At 40.9% G+C, this 23457-nt stretch overlaps 2 protein-coding genes across 10 annotated transcripts in view; one reads left to right on the forward strand and one right to left on the reverse strand.

Annotated features, from left to right (window-relative positions):
- Positions 1-18383, forward strand: part of JAK1 (Janus kinase 1) — a 101882-nt gene extending 83499 nt beyond the window's left edge. For all 4 annotated transcript variants that reach the window (XM_073357433.1, XM_073357434.1, XM_073357437.1 and 1 more), the window contains 15 exons: positions 1252-1441; positions 4162-4268; positions 6584-6730; positions 7506-7593; positions 8186-8313; positions 8884-9019; positions 9444-9595; positions 10715-10865; positions 11774-11868; positions 12417-12609; positions 13289-13413; positions 14326-14498; positions 15154-15271; positions 15786-15896; positions 16778-18383. In XM_073357433.1, the coding sequence (XP_073213534.1) occupies positions 1252-1441; positions 4162-4268; positions 6584-6730; positions 7506-7593; positions 8186-8313; positions 8884-9019; positions 9444-9595; positions 10715-10865; positions 11774-11868; positions 12417-12609; positions 13289-13413; positions 14326-14498; positions 15154-15271; positions 15786-15896; positions 16778-16879 (2016 nt within the window). In that variant the 3' untranslated portion in view covers positions 16880-18383. The remainder of the gene's footprint in view (positions 1-1251; positions 1442-4161; positions 4269-6583; positions 6731-7505; positions 7594-8185; positions 8314-8883; positions 9020-9443; positions 9596-10714; positions 10866-11773; positions 11869-12416; positions 12610-13288; positions 13414-14325; positions 14499-15153; positions 15272-15785; positions 15897-16777) is intronic.
- A 156-nt stretch (positions 18384-18539) lies between these two features.
- The window catches only part of RAVER2 (ribonucleoprotein, PTB binding 2), a 57931-nt gene continuing 53013 nt past the window's right edge, over positions 18540-23457 (reverse strand). For 3 of the 6 annotated variants that reach the window (XM_073357439.1, XM_073357438.1, XM_073357442.1), the window contains 3 exons: positions 22752-22841; positions 21940-22065; positions 18540-20930 (listed from right to left, as the gene is read on the reverse strand). In XM_073357439.1, the coding sequence (XP_073213540.1) occupies positions 20799-20930; positions 21940-22065; positions 22752-22841 (348 nt within the window). In that variant the 3' untranslated portion in view covers positions 18540-20798. Of the gene's footprint in view, positions 20931-21939; positions 22066-22590; positions 22842-23457 lie in introns of those variants that run through there. The other 3 variants (XM_073357440.1, XR_012160455.1, XM_073357441.1) reach the window with 3 other exon arrangements.

Consider the following 23457-nt stretch of genomic DNA (forward strand, 5'->3'; position numbering starts at 1 on the left):
GTGCTGCAGTGATGAACACTCCCCACAACACACCTTTCAAGATGCATGAGTCCTACATGTGCCAATCACAACATGTGGTGTACCTCATCCAGTGCATTAAATGCCCCAATAACGACCATGTGGATGAAACCAGACAATAACTATGCTCTCAAACGAACTCATATAGAAAAATGATAAAAGACAAAAACACCCTATCACCTGTGGGCGAACACATTTTACAAAGCAATCACTCTATAGCTGACCTCTCAGTCCTCATCCTTAAATGCAACCTGTGCAACATCTGCAAAAGATGAGCCTCGGAGCTTAAATTCATAACTTTGCTAGACACTAAAGATCATGGACTGAATAGAAATGCTGGATTTATGCTTTTTATGCTTATTACAACAGTCTGTAATCCCATACCATTCCCCTTCCCCCCCCCACCCTTCCCTGGCCCTGAAGAAGAACTCTGTGTAAGCGTGAAAGCTTGTCTCTCTCACCAACAGAAAAAGATAAATATATTACCTCGCCCACCTGGTCTCTCTGGGACCAACATGGCTACAACACTGCATACAGCTTTTGTATAGCAGCCCATTTTACAGAAGTGGGTGATCATTATTTCCCTTGTACAGATGAGGAAGTTGAGGCACTATGTGAAGTTTGTCTTGGAAAACTAGGAGAACCTTATTGCAAATGTACAAATACTGTAGAGACTTGAAGAAGAATCACACCCAGAGATCTAGTATGTAGCAGTTCAGGCTAAAAGATGGTGGTGGGGGGGTAAAATTACAAAGCCACAGGTCATAGGTACCTACAATTGAAAATGTACTCCCAGGATATGGACTGCAACTGGAGAACTTATTCAGGTTTGAGGTTTAAACGGGCTTTTCCCCTCAGCATCTGGAACAGTCTATCCTGCATTATAGCAAGTCGAACCATCATTTGTGCATTTAAAGTTATTTTAGGAAAGATTTATATTTTGAGACATAAGTCCAAATTCTGCTGCCCTTAATTGACACTATTAGGAATTTTACTCCATTAAGGACTGGGGAAATTGGACCCATTATATTTTTAGTATATGCCACTTTAAAAGCAGAGGCTTTAAGTTGGCATGGGTAGATTTATGGTGCTAAATTGATCCCTGGTTTAATTTCACTGGCTTCTTTGGGCTCTCATCAGGGATGAATTTGGCCCCAGATGTGCTTGTCAGCTCCTGTAACCTATTGTTTCATTTTTCTGATTAACATTTTGCCTTTTTCCCCCCTAAAATAGCAAAGGTTAAATGAGTCGATCCAGTACAAGAACTTCCAGATCGAGGTGACAAAAGACGGTTGCTTCCTTCATGGCTCAAATAAGTTTTTCCCATCTTTAAAAGAACTGATGGATCACTTGAAGGGACAGACCCTTAGAACGGACAACATAAGCTTTACACTGAAGAGATGCTGCCAGCCAAAACCAAAAGGTAGCGACTCTCTCTTCAGACTTTGTTCTAGAGAAGCTGAAGGCATTTCTGATCACAGAGGGACTTTGCATTTTGTTCTGTTTTTAAATTAATTTTTGACAGATTTAAAAATAAATTTAAAAATATCCTACTTGTTTCAGGGGGGAAAAGCCGTTTTTAATAAAAAAGACTAAGTACTTCATAGTACTGCAAGTACGATGAACAAATTATTTTTTGAGAACTGTGTGATCTCAGCACAGGATGCTCAAGGGCTGTTGCTAATTGCTAGCATAATTTGTGCACAGTTTTAAAAGTAAGTAGCACATTGCCTTCAGCACGTAAATAACCAGCCCTGTAGTATCAACAGTAGAATACTAATTTTAATATAGCTCTTAGAGGTTTTTAGAAAAAATCTCACACATGACTCATAATGAGTCATGTGTTTAAATACCTCTTAATATTGTAAAATGTAAGCAGTAGTCATTTACTGGCTTCTCCCACCCCCAGTAAAAGACATATGCACCAACCAGGGGTGCTGCCATCCACTGTGTTCTTTGTTCTACCAAAGAAAGCATGCAGGGCGGAATGTCATGTTTACAACCTTTTTTTTAAATATCACTTGCTCTTGAGGTCAAGTGTTTAATAATAAATAATAATCATAATAATAATTAAAAGAGAGAAACAAAGGGGTTGATCCTGAAGCCATTACTCAGATAGAACACACTTTGAAGTCATTGGGAATTTTGTCTGAGCAAGGACTTCAGACCTTGCTTTAAAATTGGTTATGGGAGTAGAGCGGAACTTTGCGCAGTGTGTTGTGAATTTCATTAAAGTCACTTTATAAAAAGTGTACAAATTACTTGTAGCTGAACTTTATGAAAGAGGAAGGACGTGGTGTGGTCCTGTTGATCAGATAATGGTTTCCTGTTAGAATAAGGGGAATAACTGAGATAAAGTAGTTATCTTTTTAGTTTGTGAAAAGTTTAGACAAATATAATTTGTACATATGAGAGGCATGTTGCCCTGCTTATGTAACAACATTGACAGTGCTTCAGAAACTAAAGCCAGGGGTGGCCAACCTGAGCCTGAGAAGGAGTCAGAATTTACCAATGTACTTCGCCGAAGAGCTACAGTAATACATCTGCAGCTCCCTTCCCTGCCCCGCTCACAGCGCCTCCCACCCACCAGCGGTCCTGCTGATCAGCACCTCACCCTCCATCCCCACACTTCCTGATCAGCTGTTTTGTGACATGCCGGAGGCTGGGGGCGGGGGGGGGGGGAGAAAGGGCATGAAGGCTATGGGGAGGGTGCGGGAAGGGGTGCAGTGGGGGCAGGGCCTGTGCAGAGCCAGGGGTTGAGCAGTGAGCACCCTCTGGCATATTGGAAAGTTGGCCCCTGTAGCTCCAGCCCCGGAGTCGGTGCCTAGACAAGGAGCCGCATAGTCACTTCTGAAGAGCCGCAGGTGGCTCCGGAGCCACACGTTGGCCACCCCTGAACTAAAGTAACAATATTAATTGTCTGGAGCACTGGGGGATTAATGCAATTACACTTTAAACAGCCTAAATTCTTGAGATACTTTCTGCAGTTGTAGTAATTATAATATTATAGGAGGGTAAACTTGTATGTCCTGCTCACCCAAGACCCCCACTGACTTCATCAGAATTGCATCTGTTTATGTGAGTGTAAATTTGTCTTTGGACCTTGATGGGGACTCTTGTTGCAAGGTCCTGAAGGTTCACTGTTCTGTTTCTACCCTTCCAGTTTGCCTTTTTAAAAATAAAAAAAAAAATCTGAGGTTTGTAAAGAAATTTTGGTGTGAAATGAAAAGAATTTTTCAGTCTTAGCTCTGTATAACCTTCCTAAAGTATTGTAAGTATGCAGAGTCATAATCTGACCTTGAAAGACATGTTCTACTCCCTGTAATGGCAAAGAGAAAGGACACACATGCATCTGAAGCCCAAACAGTGTTTTGTACTTGCATACCTTTAACTAACTGCTGCTGTAGCACGCAAAACAACCAAATATGCATGTGCAACTTATGGATCGGATTGTAGATTTTCTCTGTACAGATACACAAGGGAGGGTGAGGGTGCACTGAGCCTTTATTCTGAGCCCCTCCACCCACTTCCAAGGTGAAGTGATAGTTTTTGCACTCTGGGCACTGGGACTGCTAGCACCCCCTGAAGTGCAAGCAATTCTGATTGGAAAGGAGAAGGGCTTTCTTACCATCTCCACACAGGCCAGCTGATCTGGCTGCCCTCAGAATGGTGTGCAGGTTATACCCTCTTGATGGGTGGCCCAGAGGGCATGCAGGGAGCACCAGGAAACCCTGTGTACATTGCTTTCCAGCACTCTGCTTGAGGCATTGTGGAGTTGCAGTAACCCCAAAGCAGGCCAGTGCTTAAGAGGCGCATTTGTGTCCTGTATATTTTTCAGTGCGGTAAGTACTGGCAATTTTTGTGGTGCTGTACAGAGCACCACTCGCTAATGTTACAATGGGGAGATTAAAAAATGGGTGTTTTTATTGGATTCTCTTCCAAATGATAGTTAGATGCTAGGAGAAGTTACCTGACCAGATAATCACATTTTATGGTTTTTCCTTTAAACTATCTTGGAATATTAGCTTGCAGTTAGCGTATGGAAGATAAAACTCCATTATTGGATGAACTATTAGAAGTAAGGAGTTGCTAATTTATGATTAAAAAATCAACTACAGCAAAGTGTGTTTTCTCTCTTTCCAGAAATCTCTAACTTGTTAGTGGCAACAAAGAAAGGCCAGGAATGGCATCCGGTTTGCCCTCTAGGTCAATTGAGTTTTCATCGAATTCTTAAAGAAGAAGTTAAGCAGGTAAGTAGCTGCTGAATATCAATTTGCTTTGCTGATCTTTTCAGTTGCCTAGTATAACCGAACAAGAACGAACAGCCTTCATAACATGAAATCTCAACAATGATAGTCTCCCCTCCCCCAAAAGAGGCTTTAAAAAAATCATTATTACTTTAAAAGAGCTATTAAGCCACCCAATGTGAACTCAAGTGTTTTAGCAATGATGGGTTATATGCACTTGCATAGCAGGAAGGAAGTACCCCATGTACATGTTTTTCCATCAGGAAGGAAAAACACATTTCCTAGACTGGTTTTGGGAATCTTAATTTTATCACCCATACACCCTAACCCACTTTGTTTTGTAAAGGTCTTATATTTTTAAAGGCTTGATTCAGTAGAGAAAAACTGTACTAAAGACTGAGATCTTGCCCAGTAGGAAACGAGGAACCTAAGTGATTTAGGAGCTTAAGTCCCATTTTCAGAAGTGACTGAGGGATTTAGGAGCATATGTCTGTCTGAAAGTCAATGGGATTTAAGTGACTATAAAGCTATGTCTATACTACCAAAAAAACCCTGCAGCAGCAAGTGTCAGAGCTTGGGTCAACAAATACAGTAACTCTTCACTTAACGTTGTAGTTACGGTCCTGAAAAATTCTACTTTAAGTGAAACGATGTTAAGCGAATCCAAATTTCCCATAAGAATTAATGTAAATAGCAGGAGTTAGGTTTCAGGGAAAGTTTTTTCGCCAGACAAAAGACTATATTTTATATATATATACACGCACGCACGCGCACACACACACACACACACACAGTATAAGTTTTTAAACAAATAATTTAATACTGCACAGCAATGATGATTGTGAAGCTTGGTTGAGGTGATGAAGTCAGAGGGTGGAAGAGGGTGGGATATTTCCCAGGGAATGCCTTACTGCTAAACGATGAACTAGCACTCAGCTGAGCCCTCAAGAATTTACACATTGTTAATGTAGCCTGACACTCTACAAGGCAGCACAAATGGAGGGAGGGGAGACAGCACGGCAGAGAGAGACTGAGACACACACCCTGTGTGTGAAAGAGACAGAGGTGCATTGCCCCTTTAAGTACGCTGACGCCACTCTAAGTACATTGCCCTTTTAAGTAGATCAGCAAGTTGAGACAGCAGCTCCTGCCAGCAAGCTCCCTCCGTCCTGAGCCCTGTGTGTCGTCCCCCCCATCCCCAACTGCTCTGTGAGATGGGGGGCAGGAGCGGGGGACACGCTGACATTAGCACCACTCTTCTCTTTCTCTTTCTCCCCCTCCCCCCCACGCACAGCAAGCAGAAGGCTCCTGGGAGTAGCTCCAAGGCAGAGGGCAGGAGCAGCACATGGCAGTGTGGGGAGGGACAGCTGAACTGCCTGGCAATTGATAGCCTGCAGGGCAGCTGCCGCACAGGGAACTTAGGGGAGCTGATAGGGTGCTGCCGGTCCACCCTGGTTCCAAGCCCCACCAACTAGCTCCAACGGGTTGCTCTTTCTGCAAGCAGTGGACAAAGCAAATGGCTGCCAAACAACGTTATAAGGGAGCATTGCGCAACTTTAAATGAGCATGTTCCCTAATTGATCAGCAATGTAACAACATTAACCAGGACAATGTTAAGTGAGGAGTTACTGTAGCAGTGTAGTTGTTCCTGCCTGGACTCCCGCTGGAGAAGGAACATCTGCAGTGCTGTTTGTAGCCATATATTTGGGCTCACGGTGTTTGCGCTCTGTTGACCTGGGCTCTGAGACTCACTTCTTTATATATATAGGTTAATAATCAGCACATACATACATACTCCCTGCAAAAGAACCAAGGAGAATCCTCTGTTAATTTGAGGGGAAATGTCATTTGTTTTTTCTAATATCCCTGACAGTGAGTTCCATTGAAATACTACTTGCTGTAATTTTTTGGTAACACTTTAAAGTAACACATCAATGTCATCCTGTTGTAAATAAGAGGCCAGTCATCATTAATTCATTTGACATTCATTCTAATAACATTAAATCATGCTGGACTTGTTTGGTATTAATGTAACTCTACTATCTGACATCCTATTAATACTAAATGAGTTCAGCATGATAAAAAATACCATTTTCAGAGAATACCAAAAGGAGAAATAATGAGCTGGCACTTACTGTAAAATGTTACTAGTTTCTCTTTGGTGATAGACTGCTGATGGTGAAATATGAAAATTACTAAAGCAAGTGGAATAGGGAATTCTGAGTGGTTGCAAGGACTTGTATTAAGTATTTTTGTAGCTCTACACCAGTTTCTTTGATGCCTTGGTTTGAAAATGCCGGTTATACATTATGTTTTAGGATGAACACCTTGGAAGAGGAACAAGAACACAGATTTACTCTGGGATTCTTAATTATAAGGAAGATGAGACTGAAGGGTACCAGGATGAAAAAGAGAAGAAAGTCCTCCTCAAAGTCTTGGACCCCAGTCATAGAGACATTTCTTTGGCAAGTTCTTTCTCTTTTCAGTTCATAGTATACAAACAAGTAGCCAATGCCACCTTATTCATTTTCAGATGTTCATTATTTAAATAACATTAGTTTTCATACAAAACTGAGGAAGTTGAAAAGTTAAGGCTAGCATTTTGCATGCAAGATGCTACCTAACATTCCCTGGCAATACTCATGCACCTGACAAGATCAATCTAACTTAGTCAGGAGTCAGTTTTTTCAGATGAGTCACAAATCCAGGCCCTGATCCCACATGCAAGTAACTTCTGAAGTCAGCAGTCCCTGAGTTCAGTGGGCTATACACAGGGATAAGCACTTGTTGTAACTACTAGATTACGCCCTGGTCCTGCATGCAGTAGGCTTGGAGTCAGGATGCTAGAGTCTATCAGTACCTCTGACACTGATACACCATATAGCCGCATGTAAGTCACTTAACCTCTCTGTGCCTCAGTTTACTCCTTGTGAAGAGGAGCTGCTACTATACAGGAGGATGGCGAGGCTTAATGTTGAATAAGATGCTTTGAAAACCTTGGCTAAAGAGTTGGCATGGTATATAAAGTTTAAACAACAGCACTTCTATTGCACCTTCTCTGCAGTGGTGTTTATGTAGCACTTTAATGTGTTGTTGATCCTGCATGTTACAGGAGTCACATTGGTCTTTCCTGAACTTTATAATATTGTTATGTCACATTCAGTTGTTTCCTTACATGCCTTACTTTAGGATAGCCACTGAAATGCTGGTATTTACTTTTACTGTTTCACTTTCTAACAGGCGTTTTTTGAGACAGCAAGCATGATGAGGCAAATTTCCCACAAACACATCGTCTTCCTTCACGGGGTCTGTGTCCGCGATGTAGAAAGTGAGTTCATTTAAAATCTGTCAATGTGGCTCTTACGAAGTGAAGACATAAGCCGTTAAGGGAAGGGTAGGTCTTTTTGTTCAGCGCCTAGCACAACAGGTCCTAGTCCATGACTGGGAGCCTGAGGCGCTACTGCAGTACAAATAATAAATAATAATCAAAGTGGTGGTAGAATTGGAATGAGGAGCCTTTCCTTCAGCTGTGTATCATATCAGAGTTTCCCCTCCTAATGCCACTTATCTTCAGACAGTGTTTATAAGAATGGTTTCCTTGGGTCAGGAGACCAGGCAAGGTATTGACTTCCCACTCGTTGGAGTTTTGCCTTCCAGTAGAGGTTACCTCCCAGGTCAGGGTTGAGGAGGGGGCCAGTGCATATACTGTACCTATTATGTGGCCAGTGGAACCCTTTGTTAATCTGGATCCTTCATAAGCAGTGAATTCACTTCTGATTTAAAGCATTAGTACAGACACAGTGGTATGGTGCAGATGCTCCAAAAATGTAGCTCTCCATGAAAGACCCAGTTATGCCCTTTGGATTATTTCAGACATAATACTGTTGCTACATACTGAAGGCATGACTCTATTTTTGTAGATATCATGGTTGAAGAGTTTGTTGAATTTGGGCCACTGGATCTCTTTATGCACCGGAAAAGTGATGTTCTCACAACTCCTTGGAAATTCAAAGTAGCCAAACAGCTGGCAAGTGCATTAAGCTACTTGGTAAGTAGGCAGCATGCTAGTGCGGAAAAGTACTGCCTGTAGGGTTTTTTTGGTCTAAATCGCAAAATTAGTGTGCAATAGCTGCCAGTGAAAATCCTTTTTCTGGGTATTGTTCAATAGAACACACAAGAACATCTGTGGTCTGGGGTGGGGTGGAAGTCAGACCTCCTTGTTGTTTTTATTATATTATTTCAAATAATGTCCAAGGCTCCTAGAGTAGCAGATGGGTGCCTATTTAATGTCAAATCTAATACAGTGCCCATCTCTGCCATTGTATGACCTCAGGCAAGTCACTTAATGCCCCTGTCCTTCATTTACATCCCGTATGAAAGAGGGATGATGATTCTTGCCCATTTTTATATAGTGCATTGAGATCTGTGGGTGAAAGTGGCATATAAGTGTGCAGTTCCCCCTCCCCCCCCGCCCCTCCGCTCCAGGAGCATTTCTCCCAAGCTACTTGTTGGAGCTCAGACTGGATGCTTTACATCTCTCTCTTGAGCTATGTAAGCAAAGGTATTTGCATAGCATGGCTGCATCATTGTATTTATTGTAACCCTCTTTTAAATACAGGAGGATAAAGAGTTAGTACATGGAAATGTGTGCACGAAAAATATTTTATTAGCAAGAGAGGGAATTGACCATGAATATGGTCCTTTCATTAAACTGAGTGACCCAGGAATTCCAATAATGGTGCTATCCAGACAAGGTACCGTATAAAATCAGATTATTCATTTTACTGCGGTTGGGAAGGAAGAGAGAAAATGTTGTTTTACCAGATAGTTCCTTCTGGCTGACAGCCTGGTATCTCTCTCTTCCATTCTGTACAGCTTTGAGTTATAGTTTTGTGGATACACATAATAAAGTGGTATGTTGCTTACATTCAGTGTATTTGGTTACCTTTGTCATTCTGTGCGCACACAACACACACAAGATGTAAAAAAGCAACATTGGGTTTAATGAGCTAATGTAAGAGGAACCCCAGTTTTATGAAGGGCTCAGGGCACATCCGATACGTGTAACTAGTTATTTGTTAAATTGCTGTAGTGCAATAGAATGCTGAATAACTTGGCAGTTTTTCTAGCCCTTAGTTGAAATTAACTCCAGATCATGTAAACTGTCTTTTATCTAAGAATGTGTCGAACGAATCCCTTGGATTGCACCTGAATGTGTTGAAGATTCAAAAAATTTAAGTGTTGCAGCAGACAAGTGGAGTTTTGGCACAACACTGTGGGAAATCTGCTATAATGGAGAAGCACCCCTGAAAGATAAGACATTAGCAGAGGTAAAAGTCTGTTTCATAAGTCTTACCTTGCTGTGTGAAATGCATCATCTTTGGCACTTATTGTTTCCATACTAGACTTGATAGTAGTTTAATATTTTCTGTTCAACCAGCTATTTAAATCCCATGTGAAAATTCAGTACAGGTGGGTTTGCTAAGGAGGATGCTGCTGCTTAGAATACAGCAGGTCTGAACTAGGAATTGGGCTTTGCCTGACAGCAAAGATAAATAACTAATGCTTGACTACTGACCCTGTATCAGCTTTTTGAGGGTGGGATTTCTTAACCCAGTGTAATAAGTGATTAGCGCTAATGCAGGAGCTTTTGAGGCACCTGCACCAAAGGGTTGCACATATGACATTTAAATCACACTATTTATCCCAAAGCACTTGACAAAGATTCAATGAAATTTAGTTACCTCTGGAGCGCACCCTCTGCCCTGCCCCCTTCCTCTCCTGCAAGCCTGGGACTCCCACATCCTTCTCAGTTGCACTAATATTCTTTAATCAAACCAAAGCCATGTTCTCCCTCACCACTGCTGGGATCCCTGCAGCTAAGATTCCATTTGGGATTCTTCTCCCTTGAAGTTCTGCTCTTCTAAATAAGAGGCTCTTCAGTTCCTAGCCTGCACAACAACTACTAAACTGTTCAAGGAACGTATCTGGGTCCCTTAGCCACTGCCTGAGAGGAACAGGTAGCTCAGCAGAAGAGCTGAGCTACTGAAAGGAATTTGCTGCCCTGACAACAGCGTGTTCCACCATCCTCCTTTCCCCTCCCTAAAATGCGCCTTCTAACCAATACATCATGGGGGCAGCAAATCCTTAAGTTCCTAGACAACGCTTTTTGTGAGGGATGCAAGTGGCACAAAGGAGATATACACCAAACCCTTCTCAGAAATGGCTGCTCTGAGCTATCCCAGACTATACAGAAACTAGTCTCCCCTGGAAGGAGACACCTGTGCAGAGTTTCTGGTGAAAAGGAACTGTTTTGTGAAAGCTGGGGTGGGAGAAAGATCAAAGTCAGATTTGTAATGGAAAGTGTCTTACGATAGCTCTGGAGTTAAAGTATGCGTCTGTAATATAAGGTCTACAATCCATGCTGGGTTTTCTGTCTTGTCGTACAGAAGGAGAGGTTCTATGAAGGGCACTTCATGTTGGTAACACCATCCTGCAAGGAACTAGCTGATCTGATGAAGCAGTGTATGCACTATGATCCCAATCAGAGACCATTTTTCAGAGCAATTATGAGAGACATCAATAAAGTGGAAGAACAAAGTAAGAAATTATTTTGCTTCTTAGTTTGCTATTAAAGGAAGGTTGATTTATTTAGCTAAGTTGGATACTTTAGTGTAACTTCATGTACTAGCAAAGATTTACCATGACAACACATACTGGTAGCAGAAATTCTATGTGTAATACTGTTGAGGGTGTGAGTTTTATATCATTGAAACAATGGGAATAAAACATGTCTGTGGGTATGTGGAAAGACTATGTAATTTCTATGTTGCGTGTGGGTTAAGTCAAGCTGAGCTGAAATAATTGCAGCCAGTTTTGATATTGTGTATGTCAAGCTATGTGGGCCTATGGCTAGAGTCTAGAGGCTATGGCTATAGTCATTTGGGAATCTTAATCAGGGCACAGATGTAAGTACAGAAAACTGTGGATCTGATCCAGGTTGCTAAAGGGCATCATGTTTTCAAAGGAAACTTGACGTTACTTTGGACTTCTCTGCCCCCAATACTGAATAAGCCCCTTCCTTAGTCCTTATTCTGTTAATTAGCACTTTTCATGTTCCAAGTGCTGTGTCAAACACTAAACAACTAATCCTTATTTCATCTCTGGAAGGGAGATGTGGGGCTACCCAAAATGCTCATCCCCTTCTGTAGATGGGGCAACTAAGTCTAAATCTGAATCTTGGAGAAGAACTCACAAGGACCCAGCAGCTTAGCAGAGCTAGGCATTGAGACAAGCAGCAGAGCAGGAGGTGGGCAAGCAATCAGTGAGGGGAGGGAGGAATCTTCTAGCATTCAGCAAGGAGGAGGAGGGACTCAAGGGAAGAAGTGTGCACTACGAGCAGGGACAGACTTGAGTCAGGAGCTTTGGATATGAGTAAAACCTAAGGAATAAGGGGACTCTGGGAGCCTGTCTAACTTGGACTGTGTTGATGCTGTTTTCCATGTTAGATCCTGATATTATCTCTGAGAAGAAGCCTTTCGCAGAGGTCGATCCCACTCTCTTTGAAAAACGATTTTTGAAAAGAATCCGAGATTTGGGGGAGGTAAGTAGAGTGGCGTGTTTAGGCCATGACATGAAGAAGCAGACATATGACTGAGCCTTCTCTCGCTGACACCGCTCCCTGGCAGCATGGCTCCTTTGGGCGCCCCCGCTGCCTGCCAACCAAGGAATTCTCTCAGTGCAGAGGAGTCTTTGTGGAAGAAGAGGTGGTGTGCACTTTTAAGCAAATTGCTTGTAGGGCTGCTGGAGGAGTGGGGAAGGGGATGATTTACAGGTGCCTCCACTGCACAGAGACAGGGATAGCGTGGGTACAGGCATCTAGGCTAACCCCTTCAGGATAAAAAGGACAGAGCCAAACATGGAAGGTGCACTCCACACACGGATTTGGGGCAAAATCTAGCCCAGGGTGATCAGAATTCACTGGTAATATGTTACCCAGAGGAGCAGCATCACCAGTCTGTCTCTTTTTGATGTACCCTTTCTGTAGCATGATGAGAAAAACTGAATTGTAAATGCCTGAAGTATTGCACTAAGCATTATCTGGCTAGTGATCACAGTCCAAAATGGTTTCCTTTTTTCTTTTAAAATTAGGGTCACTTTGGCAAGGTTGAACTCTGCAGGTACGATCCAGAGGGTGATAATACAGGAGAGCAGGTGGCAGTAAAGTCCCTGAAACCTGAGAGTGGTGGGAATCATATCGCTGATCTGAAGAAAGAAATCGAAATCTTGAGGAATCTTTATCACGAAAACATTGTGAAATACAAGGGAATTTGCATAGAAGATGGTAAATTTTCAAGTAGAAGAAGATTAAAAATATAAGATTTTTCCTTCTAAGGTTCAGCATAAAAACTTACTCTGGATATGAACTTAGATTTTTTTCTTCTTGGTGTAGGAGTTAAAATCTCTCTGAAGTTTCTCCCCTTCCCTTTTTATGCACTCAGAACTTTAAAGTGGCCACACTGGCTGCCCCCTCACGAAAAATGTGTGTGTAGGACAATTAACTATGGCTCAATTACAATCCCGTGGTAAATAGAGCATTTATTAAGGAAGCACAGACATAATCATAACTATTCCTCATATCAAAGCAATTGTGGTGCCCATAAGGTCATATTTACATTAAATCCTTTGTGTGGCTCTGTCTCATTAAACATGTCTGCATTCTTCAGCTGTCACCATGACTGCTATTTTAACACGTCAGTATTTGGTTGGGAGCCACAGTTATCTGCCTTGTGAAGTAGGATCTCTGTCTTCTGACCCATTCATGCAGCACCCAGCACCATGGGTGTTGCTGACACTGATTGGAGCCTTGGGGGCAATACAGCCATGAATATAAATACTTCCAAGTATAGGAAAAAACCCCAGTATGTTAGATGCCACTAAGGTGGTAACTGTTGAGCAAGCGTGGGAGGATGAATGTTGGAGTTAAAGCTATGGTGAAATGAGCATTCTTACTATGTTTGCAGGAGGAAGTGGGATTAAACTCATAATGGAGTTTCTTCCTTCTGGGAGCCTAAAGGAATATCTCCCACGAAATAAGAGCAAAATCACTCTGAAACATCAGCTAAGATATGCAGTTCAGATCTGCAAGGTAAGCCTGGAAATGGAGTCTTTCAGCAGCACAATGTCTGTTTAATTTGTAAGTACTTGAAAAGGGGGGAGGGGGAGTGGTGTACATGGACAAGGTCCCTGCTCCTAGGGGGTTTGCATTACTTGTGTCTCTTACCCTGTGTCCAGCAGCTGAAACCTAATGGGGATAGCGTAGTTACCAGTGTGGAGAGCCGCTGCGGCGTGAGCTCATGGAAAACCAGTGGTTTTGAAGGAGGGAGGAAAGGATGGTCGGCACGCAGAAAAGCTGGCGGCAGCTCCAGCAAAGAGGATGGGAGTGAAAAGTTGCTAAACGTAGACGTGGCAGGACAAAAGGGAGCATTCAGGAGGGGGACCATGGCCAGAGCTCAGAAGAGCTGGAAACAAGAACCAAGCAGTAGGCAAGAGGAGAGCTGTGCTGGATCTCGGAAGCTAGGACAAGGAGTGTGCACTTGATACAGAAAATGAGGGAGCAAGTGGAATGATGTCACAACATCAGCAGGAGTGGAAGAGTGTGTTAGGAACGTGAGGAGGGGAGGTGACAGCCAGGTTGTGAGCGTGGGAGAACGGTGGAGTAGGCTGCAGGATTAGATACCATTTTAAATGCATCTAAATTTGAAATCAGTGGGTCATTGTGGAATAGATGCTGGAAAGACAGCTAGGTATGAGACTGAGCAGAGGCCAGAAAAGCAGATCAGGCCACCCAAGGGCAGAGTTTAGAAGGAGCAGCAGCTGAGGACAGACTGACAAAATGGAGGAGAGGGGAGAAAGAAGAGCCACGAGTAGAGATGATGGTGTGAATAGTGAGTGAGGTAGAAGAGAAGCTGGGGAGCTGATTTGTGAAAGGAGGTGGGGAAAGCAACATAGACCTGAACACTTGGGGCGTTAGTGTAACCGGCTTTTTCTCCCTCTTCAGGGAATGGATTATTTGGGCTCTCGTCAGTATGTTCACCGGGATTTAGCAGCAAGAAATGTCCTTGTTGAAAGTGAGAACAGAGTGAAGATTGGGGACTTTGGCCTCACCAAAGTAATTGAAACCAATAAGGAGTACTACACGGTCAAAGACGATCTCGACAGTCCTGTGTTTTGGTAATGGGATACTACAACTCAGCTTCATTAAATAGTCTGTGTAATGTAGTCATTTAACCTGCTCCAGGAGACGAACGCTTTCTGGAACTGTTTTTCTGTTTCGATAAGTCATGTTTTCCAAAGTTAACTAAACCACACACACAAATTCCATATTGCCATCTACCCCTCTTATATTGAATGATTACCCTTTATATTTCTTTTTAATATCTTATTTGGCTTATATGGCAGAAGCTGGGAATGGGCGACGGGATGGATCACTTGATGATTACCTGTTCTGTTCATTCCCTCTGAAGCACCTGGCATTGGCCCCTGCTGGAAGACAGGATACTGGGCTAGAAGGACCTTTGGTCTGACCCAGTATGGCCGTTCTTATACTGATGTGCTGCATAAGGGTTTTGACCTGGATGGTATATTTTGGTTGCTTGTGTAGCAGCTCAAGCCTTGTGACAAGAGAGAGGAGCTCAGTGGGTGTGTGTGTATAATTCCTTTTATATACTCACATGTTCCTGTATTCCACACAAATGATACTGTAGACAACTTATTTTAAATGCATGCGGGTTAAGCCACCAATTTCACCTTTTACAACAGGAGTGTATGTATTGAGTGATTTGGGCAGCCCTTACTGAAATTTAACAGTGCCATGTTACGTCCGTAGGTATGCTCCGGAATGTCTGCTTCAGAGCAAGTTTTACATTGCTTCAGATGTCTGGTCATTTGGAGTGACGCTGTACGAACTACTGACGTACTGTGATGCAGAGTCTAGTCCAATGGCGGTGAGTGGTTGTGAAAGGAAATGTTACTTCAACATCAGCGACTGAATTGTAATTCAGCACTAATTCTGCCCATAAATATCTTTTGAAAAACAGCAACGTGAGCTTTGTTGAAAAAGACACATCTGAATCATTACCTTACAGCTTACTCAAAATCAGTGAAGAGGTAGAATGAATTTCTCTAGCTTATGGAAACAAAAGGTCCGGAGTGCTCTTTTCAAACATGGACTCTTGCATCTGGATGCTCAAACCATCATTTTTGCTTAAGAACAAATTTGAGTATCTACACGCAGGTGTTCGGTGTCTCATTAAGGAAGCCATGTTTAAAAAATTGTGCTTCTTGTACTCTCATGATGGGATGGGAAAGAAATGAGAATACTGCATGCTATGGTATGAATACGGGTTTATAATTAGTCTTCATTTTGAGATTAAGTATTTCTCATGTCAAGTTTAACTGTTATGATTTCATTTGGCAAGAATTATAAATAAAGATCCACGTGGCTTTTCCTTGTTACAGGAGTTTTTGAAAATGATTGGCCCAACTCAAGGCCAGATGACAGTAACGCGGCTTGTACGTGTATTAGGAGAAGGAAAACGCTTGCCTCGGCCACCAAACACCCCAGAAGAGGTATAAACTAGATTGATAGCCAAATGTATACAAGCAAACTTTTCTTCTCAAGTTTTCTGAAGCATTATGTTGAAAAAAATTTTCCTAATGAGATTCCCAAGTCTGACACCTCCACAGAAACAAAAATCTCTTTAAGGTCTGAGTCCCGTCTAATTCGTTATATAGTCCTTTGATTTCTGAAGTATAGAGCCGGTGCATGTGTACCACACTGAGGCTGTGTTCATAGAAGGTTAGGGTTAGAAGGGACCTCAGAAGGTCATCTAGTCCAACCCCCTACTTGAAGCAGGACCAATCCCCAATTTTTGGCCCAGATCCCTAGATGGCCTCTTCAAGGATTGAACTCACAACCCTCGGTAGACACCCCATTCACCAGAGGACTCTACCACTTGTGCTAAGGGACAGCTCCTTTTCCTTTTAAGGCGCTGGTGATTAGTTCCTGAGCCAACTCCCACGGAAGTCGTTTGGATGCTTCCTATTGATTTTAGTGGGAGGTGGATCAGGCTTTTAGTCACTTGGCCCGAGGCACCTGTGATCCCATTCACTAAGCTGATGTTACACTCTAATACTTTACGGCTCACTCGTTATGTACAGCAAAGAGCCTGTAATGCTGTAAGTAAAGGTGGTGGTGTTGTTTCTCCCTATTCTCATAACTAATGGGCCTGACACTCTCTCTCTCACCCCAGATGGACCAATACCTTTGATTTAAAAATGTAATGGAAGCTCACTTTGGCTCAGATCATCAGCTAGTGTAAATCCACATGGCTCTGTTGCCTTTAGTGGAGCTATTCCAGTTCACAGCAGCTGAGGAGCTGGCCCTTTATTGAGAAAATGAACAGTCTACCAGTAATTCACCCTTTAAAATTTTTTTTTCTCGTTGCTAGGTGGACCAGCTGATGAGGAAATGTTGGATATACAATCCAGCTGACCGGACGACCTTTCAAAATCTTATTCAAGGATTTGAAGCACTTATAAATAAATTATAATTAGCATTTTTGTATGGTCAGTGCTTTAAATGTATGTCAGATATAAATACCCAGGTCCTTTTACTTTAACTACTGTAGTCTGGCTATGCTAATACGTGTTTAAGGGTTTGCTTTTCCAGTGGTTTCCTTTTTTGGGATCAAAATATTTAAATTCCCTAGCAGAAAATCTTTAAGCACTTTGCTCTTGTTAGAGTATTACTGATTAGAAAAGGTTCATTGATCAACCCATCCATCACTTAGATTATACTGAACTAACCCAAATTGGAAAGAACTGTGTCAAGAAAGGGAATTTATGACGGCCCCCAGGGCACGTCAACAGATGAAGCACATTAAACAAGTGTTCTGCAACTAGCATGATTTTCCTGAATAACTAACTCAGAAGATTGAGCAGAACTTTCCATGGCAATTTAAACTGCTTTTCAAATAGGAAATTAATTTTTAGGAAAGTGGTAAGGAGATTTTTAAAAAAAGTGGACTGGGCAAAAAAGGCCATCTTGAGCTGCATATATACATGTAAATATTCCAAAAAGACCATTTACCAACTTTTATGATTTTGCATTTCATTGCAGAAACCCAGTTTCTTACTACAGCTTTTTTTACTTTTACTAAAACAAAACAAAAAAACCCCTAAGCTAAGTACTTTACACCATTTTTATATTTACAATTACAGTTATTCTATGATATGTAGGAGAGCTGCAGCATGGGGACACAAGGAAGGGAAATTAAACATCTTATTTTCTTAACAAACACCCCGAAATGTGTAGGTCAGGCCATTACTGTAATGAGCCACGGGAAGCACTCTCTCAACTGCATTCTCCATTGATGTGTAGGTTATCTTTGACGTACACGAATGAAGGACTGTAAAGTTTAAAGTTAGAGTAATATTTTTGCGGATTGATTGTGCCATCACAATGAGGATTTTCCTGGAAGCTATGTTTTTTTGGGCCAGATATTTTTCTGTCCTGCACTCCATTGCATTTATTAACACCTGTTTAAAAAAACATGAGGAACAAAAATTAAATGAGTATTAATATATTCTTATTGCATTAGAAACAGATTTTGGATCCCAATTTGATATGCAGACTGCCAAATTATGCAATTATCATATATACAATTAACCAGACTGGGTCTGCTTGAGTTCTATGACCATAAACAGATTTTGAAGTTGAATCAAGGGTACTGAAGTCATATTATGTGAATTGGGCAAGCTTTTATTGATGGTAGATTATTCAAACTAGCAACCTTTTGCTGATCCTCTCCCTGGAATTTAGGCAATATTGTCTCCCCCAAACCTGGATTATTAAAATGCTTAGAGGGCACATTTATTTAGTGTCAGCAATAACTGAAAATGTCTTTACACATTAAAGTATTACTGAACCCCAAACAGGTAGGATTCATTTTTACAGTATTATCTTTTATTTCTGTACTTTACTTATGAACCTGAGTAGAATCTATATGCACTTTGTTACTCTTTATACAAATTAATAAAGATTTTTTTTCTTCACTTGTGTGTGTTAATTATAAATTACACTGTGCAAAGCTTTACTTTTTTAGGGAAGATAAATTTGAAACTTTGCTATCGCACACTTGTGTAAAATGATACATTACAATGGCTTCCACTGAGTGAGAGTAGGCTGGAGATTTTGTCCTTTCACACAAATTCCACTGTAAATGGAGCAGTAATTTATTTTGTTGAAAAGGGTAACAGTTTTGAAAAGTTGCAGATACAATAGTTTAAACAAAATACTACAGGTGAATTTGACACCAATCAATACATATGAGAACGATTGGTTTTGTTAGATTATACATATCAAATACATTGCTATTCTGCTGTTTTAAGGTGGACGTGCAGAGCATCTACATAACAAAGCAACTGTGTTTTCTAAAACAGTCCTGACTGAGCTACTGTGAAAAACTTTGAGTTTATTCAAGACATTTAAAAAAAAAATCAGTAAACTTTAAACATGATAAACTTTAAAAGATAACCTGGGAATTCTATAAAGAGACTAAATTAAATTTACAGCCATTACATGGCTGGAGCACTACATACATCAATTACACGATTATTGCAGTTTAGTCAAAGATGGAAACATTGAGTTGCAAAGGGATTATAAGAAAGTTAATTCACATGGTCAGTTGCAAGTGTCTTATTCATAATTTAACTTATATAAATATTAGTAATGAAAACATGGATTTTTACCACTGCAGATACAAAAATGTTAAGGCGATTTGGTGATAGGACTTGGAGCTGGTAAATCAAATGTAAGATAAAGGAACAGTCAGAGAAAAAAAAGCTTTGGAAGTTTCTGAATGGACCTCTCAGCCCAGTGCACAAGTCAGGGAGAAAGAAAAGCACTAGGCAAAGGCAAAAGACTATTCCAGTTCTGGCTGGCAGAGACTGAGTACAGTACTAGTTACTGTACTGCAAGAGAGGTAATTCCTTGGAGAAAATGACCCTCTATAAAAAAAAGAAAGGGGGGGGGGGTAGCAGGAACGAGAAAGTGGGAAATGTTCATGGGGACAGAAGGAGTCTACAATGAAAAACTTTTGAAAGGAGGGGTTCAAAAGGGATGTGTGTATGTATATATACACACACACACACACTAGGTGTAAATAATAAACCCAGGTGCCTCTGTGTTATATCATATACACCATACTCATAAATGCCAATGAGAGCTGAGTGAGTAGAGATTAGTCCGGTCTAAAGAGGACTATTTGATGCAAAAGAATACATAATAAAGGCCTACTCCTGCAGTCAATGGGAATCGAGGGCATTCAGACCTTTGGGCCCCAAATGACCAGTTGGGATAGCTGAAGCAAATTGTAAAAGTAAGTTTGACACCTGGAGCCAGAGTAGAGTGAAGGTTAAAAATAGGAAAGTGGGATTAACAAAACTAAACTAGGACAGGTGTAGTGGGGTTGGACAGCATTTCCTCCTCTACTGTCTGAACAACCCAGAAATTAGTGAAAACAAAACTGGCAGTTAAATTTTTAGCTTCTTTTTGAGCAACTTTTATACTGATCTGCTTAAAAGTAGTTGAAATTATTTTAGTTGGTTTTACTGTTCCTGCACATTGAATTTTCATCACCTAGTGGAGGGTGGCTTTTGCATTTTAGTTTTTGGGAGACACTCTCACACCAGTTCAAATCCAATACTTAGCAAGACCTAGTATTTTACAGATTTCAGAAGCAGAGTAGGGCAGAAACAGATTCATTCACAAAGAGTAAAATTGCACATAAAAATGATAACCACCTCTTGGGAAAGAATATTAATAGCTAAGGATACACCTTTGTTCTAACTAGTGCCTATGTACTCTAGATTGATGCTGGTAGGCTCACAATATAACAAACTTTATTTTTAACAAAACATTTACTGTAAAGCTCATGGGCTCTATGTTAATACATCTGGTGTCTCTCCAATGTTTTGGAGTAAGTTTTTTAAAATGTAAAGGCTGTAAGTGCAGAAGGCTCAACTCTGGAAAACATAAAACTGAAAAGCACACTTTTAAGAGTTTATAAAAAAATTATGATTAAGACAATCTCACCTTCCTCATCTAAGGGAAAAGTCTCCCTTGCCACTATTTTCATTGCTTTTGACTGACACATGATCGACAATCACCAAAGGAAACTTCTTTGCAGGTTTAAGACAATCATTGTCAATTCTGACAAGTTACTGTAAGATCATGTATTAAGGGAGACACCATTGTATTATTTAACAAGGCAAATAATGAGCGAAAAATGTCCAACTAGTCGTCTTTATTGCTACATATAATTTATTTGGAAATTTTGCCTGAATTGTTCCTTTTAGGAATTTATCACCCTATATAAAGATGGATTGGTATGAAGTTAAGGCAGTAATAAATACAGAGGTACAAAAAAGTCATCTGTTGGCTTTAAGGCAGGATTGGTTGATTGGATCTCAGTAAACACGCTTTTTTTTAAGATAGCATTCTGCACCCTGAGTGTGCTGGCCATTATATTCAGCTGGGCCAGCTTCTGGGGAAGAAATGAGGCGTGAAGAACTTCGCTTTTCACTTCTTACTGGTGCCACCTGTGCGAAAGAAGAAAGTGAGTGACAATCCAAACTAAGCGATCAGAGAAAACAGTATCATTTGTGTTAATAAAGTGTTCCAAGTTGAGGTGTTTTATAGTACGCACGAACGACATTAGCTATTTAGTCTAGAAGTTCTAATCATTGTTACTAAGTGCTAATATCCCAGTCTATCCTGATCTCTTTCATTATTTTATTTGTATGCACCTCTCTCAGGCTGTGGTCTCTTTGAAATTCAGCTCTGAAATGTGCTTTACAGATGCTGAAAAAAATGCAGTGCAGGGCTTGGGTGTGGAAATAATATTTCGGGCAACAGGTTACTCAATCATCTGATGCCAGGTTTCAGACAGGTCTCTGGGTGCTCAGGTACACTGTGTATTTGTTTAGTCCATGCCCAAGGAATGGTCTCTGACTGCCTTCTGTGGAACGTGCCATTAATACAAGCTTTGGAGCAAGCTGTCTAACACCAGCTGCACCTAGCAGTTTTTCTCCTATAACTAGAAAAAAGGAGATTGAAAAGCAGCTGTTATCTCAGACACCTGAACGATTTCTTTCCTCTCTGGGCTCTGATAACTCTATCTGGATGGAACCTAATGAGAGAGTTTCCAGCCCTGTGTCTGGGAACTTGAAAGTGAAATTCGTTATTATGTGCACAACACACAGCAACATGCGTAGCCCTTGGCTATCTTTGTTACAAGGTACATCTCAGCCAGTTCTTGCCAAACAAGTGCTACCACCAGCATCTTGATTTGATTCTGCACAAAGCCAGGGCTACCCCAGGACTTTCCTAATCAAGCTATAAATAGAAAATTGGCTTGGTAGATGCCACAAGGTTCATGTTTGCCCTAGTTTACCAAACAATTTTGCAGTTGGCACAATACTCATTTATACCTTCAAAAGTCCTAATGATCTTTTAGCCACTTGGTGGCAGCAAGAGACCAACAAGGCATGCTACCACCTGCATCTAGATTTGGCCCTGTCGAAAATCACTCTTAGCTTCTCCTCTCACCTTATTTAATGGATTCTGTGGAGTAAGCTGAAAGCTGCCTGGCTGGTATGATCCCTGGGCTCCAGTGTAATATGAAGGCATAACCTGCAAATATGTATTGTAGTCTCCATAAGATCTAGCAGGTTCCTAAATGGAGAAGAGGATCCATGATAAACCAAAGGTCAAAACAAAAAACTCTTTATTTTTAAGTAATTACTCTTATTTGACTACAGTGATGATCAGTGGACAGATACGGAAATACCGGAGTCAAGCCAAGTTTCTAAAGGAAAGAATTTTCAATTCAGAAACAGCTCAGGCCTATAGCAATTTTCCTCTCTCATTGAGTCTGATGTAGGAACATTAAAAAAATCTTGAGGCACATAATCCTTTAAAAAAAAAAAAAAAAAAAAGGGAAATTTGGTTTTGTATTTTTTAGGTTTTGCCTCCCATTTGCATTGCAGCACCCACTGGGGATCTATAACAATCTGAGCGCTAAATCGCTCTCGGATAATACCTTAGCGGGAAAAAACATGATAATCTCTTGTTCACTTATACTGTTTGAACGCTACAATGTAGGGTAGTTTTTAATGCACTCCTGGTCTATTTTATAGCACATGGTGAAAACTTTAGGTTGTAGGAGCCTAGTTACAGGAAAACTTAGGGAATACCAACGATTGTGTGTTTGGGATCCACACGGTGACTCTGCAGCACTATTTTGCCCACATGATCTGGTCCTTTCTGTTTACAGTAGTGCTGAAGCACATAGTAGCATCCTCATGCTAAAGGAGAGAAGAAGTCAACGGAGATGTGAAGGAAAATCATTTTACTTTTACCTCCGAAGCTTCATTTTCAAATTCACCTACTCTTGCTTGAGTAGTGTTGTATGCCTGAGCATAATGCTGATACCACTGCTGGACAGCCTCCTATAAATGAGAAAAAACTTCTTCACTTCATCTGCCTGCTATGGTGATTTTACTTTATAGCAACTTCCCATGACCTTCACAGGGCACTAGATTTAATTAAAGACAAAAGCTCTCCAAGACACAAAAACAGATTTAAAACCAATCATAAAAATCCAACAAAACAGTTAAATATATGTTTTAAGTGATTATGTGATAGGTGTCCGATTGACCACACCAAAGTCTTCTACTCACCCAGAAGATATAGAACAATTATATGTCTGAACCTCATCTAGTATGGTATATGTTTGTGATGCCCAATTACACATTAAATAACTTGATTCATTGGTTTGGAATTTGTTTATCTTATAGTTCGTGAAAAAGACTTCATTCTGCACTTGTCCTCTAAATTGACACCAGGACCCGAGTGAGAATATCCTGTTTATTAACGACATAAAAAGTGATCAAAATGCTCTATAATTTACAGTACCATTGAGCCAAGTAACTCCACCATCTTCACAGAGCTATGGGATGTCTTTACAACAGGCCTTACTCCAAGTAGAACACAAAACAACCACATGCAACTACGGCATAACTTCAGCTATCTAGAAGTAATAAAGTCAATACAAATATACCAAGC

This window comes from Lepidochelys kempii, chromosome 8 (assembly GCF_965140265.1).
Source record: "Lepidochelys kempii isolate rLepKem1 chromosome 8, rLepKem1.hap2, whole genome shotgun sequence".
NCBI classification, from domain to species: domain Eukaryota; kingdom Metazoa; phylum Chordata; order Testudines; family Cheloniidae; genus Lepidochelys; species Lepidochelys kempii.